The sequence below is a fragment of the Nomascus leucogenys genome, chromosome 17, assembly GCF_006542625.1.
Source record: "Nomascus leucogenys isolate Asia chromosome 17, Asia_NLE_v1, whole genome shotgun sequence".
NCBI classification, from domain to species: domain Eukaryota; kingdom Metazoa; phylum Chordata; class Mammalia; order Primates; family Hylobatidae; genus Nomascus; species Nomascus leucogenys.
Genome location: NC_044397.1, coordinates 86,097,810 through 86,105,209, shown reverse-complemented (window position 1 = coordinate 86,105,209; position 7,400 = coordinate 86,097,810). Strand labels below are relative to the sequence as shown.

Sequence of the window (7,400 nt, the reverse complement as noted above, 5' to 3'; positions counted from 1 at the left end):
TCTCCTCCCAAGCGGCATGAGAGATTCACCCTGCACACCTCCACGAAGGACAGTTTCCTCTGGGACACGCAGGTTCTGAATGTCCATCCTTGGAAGCTGCAGCCAAGCTAGACACGATTAGAGAAGGGAAGGGTCCCTCTCACCAGGCAACACACAGCTCAGCCACAGCACAATGGTGTGTCACTGTGACAGGGACCTGGTGCAGCTGCAGCCTCCTGCACTGAAAGGGAGAGCCAGATGGGGATGAAAGAGGGCAAAGGGCGTGAATGTGCACCCCGACCCAGAGCCATGGGGACAGCAGGAGGCTGAGGCCCAGGACTGTGTTTGCCCAACCTGCAGGGTATGTGTGTGGCTGTGTGGGTCTGTGTGTGTCTCTTCTGTGTGTGTGTGTGTGTGTGTGTCTGCACAAAGTGTATGTTGAGGTTTGGTGAAAGAATCACTGCTGAAAAAGGCAGAGGAGTCCACAATTCCCAGGGACCTGAAACACAGACAAAAGGAAAAACAGAAGGAGGGACAAGGAGGCAGCACTGAGAGAGGAGGGGACAGAGAGGTGTCCTGGGCCTGACCCCACCCATGAGCCTGAGAAGTGCTCCTGCCCCAGGAAGAGGCTCAGCGCAGAAGGAGGAAGGACAGCACAGCTGACAGCCGTGCTCAAGAAGCTTCTGGATCCTAGGCTCATCTCCACAGAGGAGAACACGCCGGCAGCAGAGACCATGGGGTCCCTCTCAGCCCCTCCATCCACACAGCGCATCACCTGGAAGGGGCTCCTACTCACAGGTGAGGAGAGAACTTCCTGGCAGAGGACAGGAGGAGGAAGCAGAGTCACTGGGTGGGGTCTCCTGTAGAGGATCGATTCTAAAAAATAAAAGAAGCCACCACTTTGGGAGGCTGAGGTGGGTGGATCACAAGATCACTCTGGCCAACACAGTGAAGCCCGGTCTCTACTAAAAATACAAAAAATTAACCAGGTATGGTGGTGTGCTCCTGTAATCCTAGCTACTCGAAAGGCTGAGGCAGGAGAATCACGTGAACCCAGGAGGCAGAAGTTGCAGCGAGCCGAGAGAGGGCCACCGCACGCCAGCCCGGGCGACAGTACGAGACTCTCTCAAAAAAAAAAAAAGAGAGAAAAGAAAAAAAGGAAAGAAGGCTCTGTTGGAGCCTGGATGGGGGAAAATACACCAGAGAGGGACAGGGGTCAAAACAGGAAAGCCACATTGAACCGGAATTGGTAAGAGGTAGGAAAATCTTAAGTGTTCTGTTTTCCTGATTAATCATCAGGGGCCACCACATTTTGAAAAATGATAATAATAACTATATCAGATGACACTTCAAATAAAAATATAAGCAGGGCATGAAACACTGTCCTCAGCAAAAAACATCAACAATTGGGGGAAAACAAAAAACACCCAGGTCGTGGAGGGCCCTGAGAACTCTCACATCTACAGGAGTCTGCAGCCTGTTCCAGGCACTGGGATGCAACCAAGATCACAAAAGTCCCTGTCCTCACGGAGCTCACGCTGCCATGAGGAGGAAGACAGACATGGAAAGAGATCTAGAATGTGAGGTCAGGTGTTGACAAGAACCCTGGAGGGAGCAGAGCAGGGAAAGGTCAGAAAGGGAAGACCCAGGGTCTCTGAAGGAGGTGTCAGGAAAGAAGTCTAAGGATGCCCTGATGTGAGCAGGACCTGGGGGCAGTGTGCAGGGGGCCGTGCCGACCCCCGGGGAAGAGGATTCCAAACAGAAAAATGCCAAGGTCAGAAGTGTTGAAGGAATGGGGATAATGCTACTGACCTTGACCTAGTAGGACAGTAAGACAGACACACATACACACACACAAACACACATGCCCCTTTTATGTATGTGTGTTTGTGTGTGTGTGTGTGTGTGTGTGTGTGTGTGTGTGTGTGTGTGTCTGCAAGGCTGAGGATTGAAGAGAACTTCTCAGGACACAGGGCCCCAACTTTTCACTCCAATACATACATCTCAATATTAACTGATGCTCTCTCCTCCTCCTAGCATCACTTTTAAACTTCTGGAACCCGCCCACCACTGCCCAAGTCACTATTGAAGCCCAGCCACCAAAACTTTCTGAGGGGAAGGATGTTCTTCTACATGTCCACAATTTGCCCCAGAATCTTACTGGCTACATCTGGTACAAAGGGCAAATGACGGACCATTACCATTACATTACATCATATGTAGTAGACAATCAGATAATTATATCTGGGCCTGCATACACTGGACGAGAAACAGTATATTCCAACGCATCCCTGCTGATCCAGAATGTCACCCGGGAGGACACAGGATCCTACACCTTACACATCATAAAGCGAGGTGATGAGACTACAGGAGTAACTGGACATTTCACTGTAACCTTACACCGTGAGTGATTCCACATGATCCCTGGGTGTTGGGGGGCAGGGGTCATTTCTACTTCACACACACAGGATTGTCAGGCATGGACTGTGCCTGTGTCCCTCTCTGCAGTATGTCCCATGCTGGGGTTTGGGCATTTAGTGCAGGACACACACAGAGGAGACAAATTTCAACAGACCAGAATTCCTTTCCCGCATCCAGACCTGCAGACACTTGCTGCAGAGGAAGGACAGTCTGATGGGGGGACTCAGCCGCAGGAGATCAGTCTCAGCCAAGCACCTCATGCACTCTTCATAAATTTCACCCTGAGAAAGACCCTGGAGAACTGAGTAGAGCTTGGCCAGAGGGGCCCCCTGAGATACTCTCAGAGAAGCTCAGCCCTAGAAGCCTCAACCCCAGAACCCTGTCCCTAAATCCTTACTCCAGATAAAGCTGAGGAGCCTGTGCCAGGGCTGGCCTGTGGCTTCTTGGGCAGGGCTTACTGGGACCAAAGATTTACCAGCTGTCTGAGGACTGTGTCTCCTGGAGCTGCTCACAAGCCAGGGCTCAGCCCTCAGAGCCTCATCTGGGCAAGGACAGACCTTTCTTCACCTGAGACTCAGAGTGGAGAGGACAGAAAGACAAGCTTTGTAGACCATCAGCCAACTGCCTTGGGAGGCTTAGGACAGTCCTTAGAAAGTCTAATGTCTCCAGAAGCAGAAACAGAAGAGAGAAGATGTACCTGGTAGCAGCTTGTCCACAGGGATCTGACCTAAAGGTGCTTTCTCATGGAAGCAAATGAGTAATGAATGTTGTTTGTGTGAACATCTCCACTGTGCCAAGCATTAGGTCAGGTGACTGTGAATAATTTAAAATTTATTCACAGATAGAATGAAAAGCCACAGTCCATTTGCCATTTGGCTTATTTGATTGAGAGAAAACTGAGGCACAGGAAGGCACAGTCACTGAACGAGAGTCACACAAACACAAAGGGGAGATCTGAGTCAAATGAGGTTAACCTCAGAGGAGTGAGAGCAAATGGTCAGCTGATTAGTCTGTACCCCAGAACTAAATCACCTGCCTAAACCGTCAGAGTCAGTGCAAAAGAAATGTACAGGCCTCCCCCTCAGATCTTCACCCCCATCACTGAACCTGAAATCCTGTCTTTCCCAAAGTGTCCATGTCACTGTCATGAGAGGATCAAGGAGAGGATCTTGTTTTCTTTCCGCACTCACACCCTACACTAGCACAGGCCCAGTGAGAGAGACACACTCAGGAGCTCTCACATAACAAATGAAGGAATCGAAGGAAGAATCAAATGATCCAAAACCTCTTTAGAGATGGGATCTTGGATGCAGAATCCTAGGAGGTTCTAGCCACACCTGTCCCTTGTCCTTCAGAGGCTGACACCCATGTTTCATCCCCCCACTACCTCTTGCCCCTAAAGCCACCCCACCTTATGTAACTCTGAAGCTCTTTGGCCACCGGAGGGTTCTCAGGGCTCCTTGGTCCTGGACTGTGGAACTGGGGGCACCTGGTCCCTGGGGTCTCTGAAGTCAGTGTAGCCCTCACTGCTCACTGCCATGGTGTCTCTGCCTCTCTCTGCTTCTCTGTGTCCCTCATCTTCCTCCCACTTCATTCTGACTGGCAAGCCCTGTCCTGCACAGCTTCTTCCTTCATCCGTAGGCCTTCCCCAGACACTCCCTCTAACTAGGCAGGCTGTTCTGTTCCCTTCCCGCTAACACTGTGGCCTGGCCCACCTCCCAGGAAATAGGAAAGGTGCAGAAATCACTGGAGTTGCCACTCCTGCCAGGCTTCATCTCGAGCCAATGTCCCCAGGTCACTAAGAGAATGACCTTCCACTGTATTCCCATCCAGGGCTCTTTCCCTTTGTGAGGCTGACCTGTGGACAAGACCATGGGACAGGGATAGGCAGTTCCTCCATCCACTCTTATAATTGCCAGACAAGTTCTTCTGGCCTCCTGCACCAAAAAAAAAAAAAAATTATTGAAATGCTGATTTGTAGTCAAGAAATATTTTAACAACTCCAAGTCTGCCAAACAGGAGGACGGAGGTTTATTATTCCTCAAATCAGCCTCCCTGGTGGATCAGGGGTTAGAGATTTTCAAGGATAGTTTCAGGGGCACAGGACTAAAAAATGAGTACTGCTGATTGATTGGTGATGGGATCATGAGGGTGGAGGGAAATGATCTGTTTTTGCTTGAATCCACATCTAGGTAGGGACCACATGACTGGCTGAGCCATTAGTCATAGGTATGGATGAGGTCAGCCGGTTGCCAGAATGCAAAAGAATGAGAAACATCTCAAAAGACCAATCTCACGTTCTACAATAGTGATGTTATCTACAGGAGCAATTAGTTACAAATTTTGTAAACTCTGGCCAAATGACAATTGAGCAGTCAGGAATTATAGAAATTGTGCCTACATTTTAGCACAATTGAGTTCTCTCCTATCATCTTAATCTCATGGTCTTTCACTAGTTCTACAAAGGCAGTCCCTGGGCAAAGTAAGGGTGTTAGTCTTATCGAGGAACTATTCTCATTCTTGCTTCAAAGTTAAACCATAAACTAAATTCCTCCCAAGGTTAGCCTGGCCTATGCCCAGGAATGAATGAGGACAGCTAGCCTGAGACTAGATGCCAGATGGAGTCAGCCATGCTAGTTTGCTGTCACTGTTGTAATCTTTGCACTGACTCACCAGAGTGTCAGAGGCTGGACAGGCCTGCAGTCCCCAAAGCCCATGGACTCATTTCACCCGTTTCAATCGTGACTCCATCCTCAACCTGCTATGGAGCTCACATTCTCTAGTCACTTCCTAGAGACTTCTGGCTTCCTGTCAGGCACATAACAAGCTTGAAATTGGTCACTCGGTTCTAACACTAAGTAAAAAGCTGAACAAACTCAAAAGTCAACAACTCGCTAAAATCCCTCAGAGATGGCTGGGCACAGTGGCTCACGCCTGTAATCCCAGCACTTTGGGAGGCCGAGGCAGGCACAAATTCAGGAGCTAGAGACCATCCTGGCTAACATAGTGAAACCCTGTCTCTACAAAAATACAAAAAATTAGCCGGGCATAGTGGCGGGCGCCTGTAGTCCCAGCTACTTGGGAGGCCGAGGCAGGAGAATGGCATGAACCCAGGAGGCCTAGCTTGCAGTGAGCTGAGATCATGCCACTGCACTCCAGCCTGGGTGACAGGGCGAGACTCTATCTCAGAACAAAAAAAAAAAATGCTGTTAGAGAAATGAAGAATGCTTTTGATGCTTACTGGTAGACTACACATAGCTGAGGAAGGAATCCCTAGCTTGAGGATGTGTCAATAGAAACTTCCAAAACTGAAACAGGAAAATTCAAAAAGAGTGGGAAAAAAAAAGTGGAACAACATATTCAACTTCATATTTAATATTTTGTTTTGACAATAACAATTTTTAAATTTTGCAGTTGTGGGACAACTACAAAAGTTGTAACATGCATATAATGGGAATACTGGTGGTTTTGGGGACCAGTTGGAGGTGGCCAGGTCGGTGCTATCTGATGATTTTACTGCCAGTGCCACATACAACTGTTTCCTCATGACGATGCCATTTTCATACATTGGAGTTCTTCGTGTGGGGAGACACACAAGCCATTGGCATCTCACTTAGACTCTTCCTAATTCACACAAACTTAAACTCTAGTGGTGTTTCCTGAGCTTAAGAGAAAATGAAGAAAGCATTTCACATACCTGTTTTGGGGTCCTCCCCATTTTTCCTAACTCTGCAGAGAAATTAGAAGCAGGGAGTTCTTTCTATATTTACTAACATAACACACATCGCTTCTTTTAATTTGGCATCATTCCTCCCTTCATGGAATTGATGCACTGACCAGTTCTGTCCTTTTAACCGGACTCTCTCTACTTAAGGAGTTGCAAATTTCAAATCACCTTTGGCATCTTTCTTTGAGTATAATGTGATCCTGCTGGAATTCATGGCACACCTAAACCTTATTTTGGTCTTAACAGAAATACTGCTACCAGCAATTGATCTTAGATATTTGGACCATCAGTAAAAATTTCCACTTATGAAAACATTTTAATGTTTCCTCCAAATTTTTTTGTTGTTGTTACTAGAGTCGGAAGATAACATGAGGTCCAAATGCCTGACAATATTTTATGGGAAAATTCCAGTATTACAAATTGAGCATCCCAAATCCAGAAATCCAAAATCTGAAATGCTCCAAAACTCGACACTTCTGACCACGGATGTGATGCTAAAAATAATGCTCACTGGCGCATTTTGGATATTCAATTTTTCAGATTTGGGATGCTAAACCAGTACATATACTGCAAATATTCCAAAATAAAAAAATATAAATCCAAAACACTTGGTTTGAAGCTTTCTGCATAAGGAGCACTTTATCTGTATGAATTATAGGCATGAGGCTGTACAGGAGATTTCTAGAACCTCCTCATCCTGCATAACTGAAACCGCACATGCACGGAACAACACTCTATTCCCCTGATCCCAGGTCCTGGAAACTACTATTCTACTCTCTGATTCACTCTGGAATCCACTGTTATGAGGTACATAGAGTAGTCAAACTCAGAATCAGAGGGTAGAATGTCTAATGAGAGAAAGTATCTGCAACACTTCTTCCTAAATATTGGTCTAATATCCACCAAACACATATGGTCCATGAGGGCCAGACTTCCATCATCAGTTCATGTTCGCCCTTTCCAACAGTCAGTTCTGCATTTGCAAACATCCACATGTACTTCCAGAAAGATCCACATGGTCTTCTCCTGCCCTCTACAGGGGGAGGGGAGCATCATGGACCCAGAGCAGGCAACATGGTCTTAGTCCAAAGCTATCAGCTCTTGCCTGTCCCCTTCAATCTTTGTAGGTCATTCCTTGGACTCTCCCCTATCTTTAGAGGTCACTGGCTCAAGTCAGTCACTGTGAGACACCTGGGAAAACTGCCCCACCTTGTAGCTCCCCTGCCTGATGACTGAACTGACCTCCAGTCTTGACGCTGGTCTCCCCTGTGTT

At 47.5% G+C, this 7,400-nt stretch overlaps 1 protein-coding gene across 5 annotated transcripts in view; it reads left to right on the top strand.

Annotated features, from left to right (window-relative positions):
* Window positions 1–497: 497 nt before the first annotated feature.
* Window positions 498–7,400, top strand: part of LOC100598886 (pregnancy-specific beta-1-glycoprotein 4-like) — a 100,435-nt gene continuing 93,532 nt past the window's right edge. For 2 of the 5 annotated variants that reach the window (XM_003280971.3, XM_030797122.1), the window contains exons 1-2: window positions 714–777; window positions 2,017–2,382. In XM_003280971.3, the coding sequence (XP_003281019.2) occupies window positions 714–777; window positions 2,017–2,382 (430 nt within the window). Of the gene's footprint in view, window positions 778–2,016; window positions 2,383–7,400 lie in introns of all 5 variants that reach the window. The other 3 variants (XM_030797123.1, XM_030797124.1, XM_004091009.3) reach the window with 3 other exon arrangements.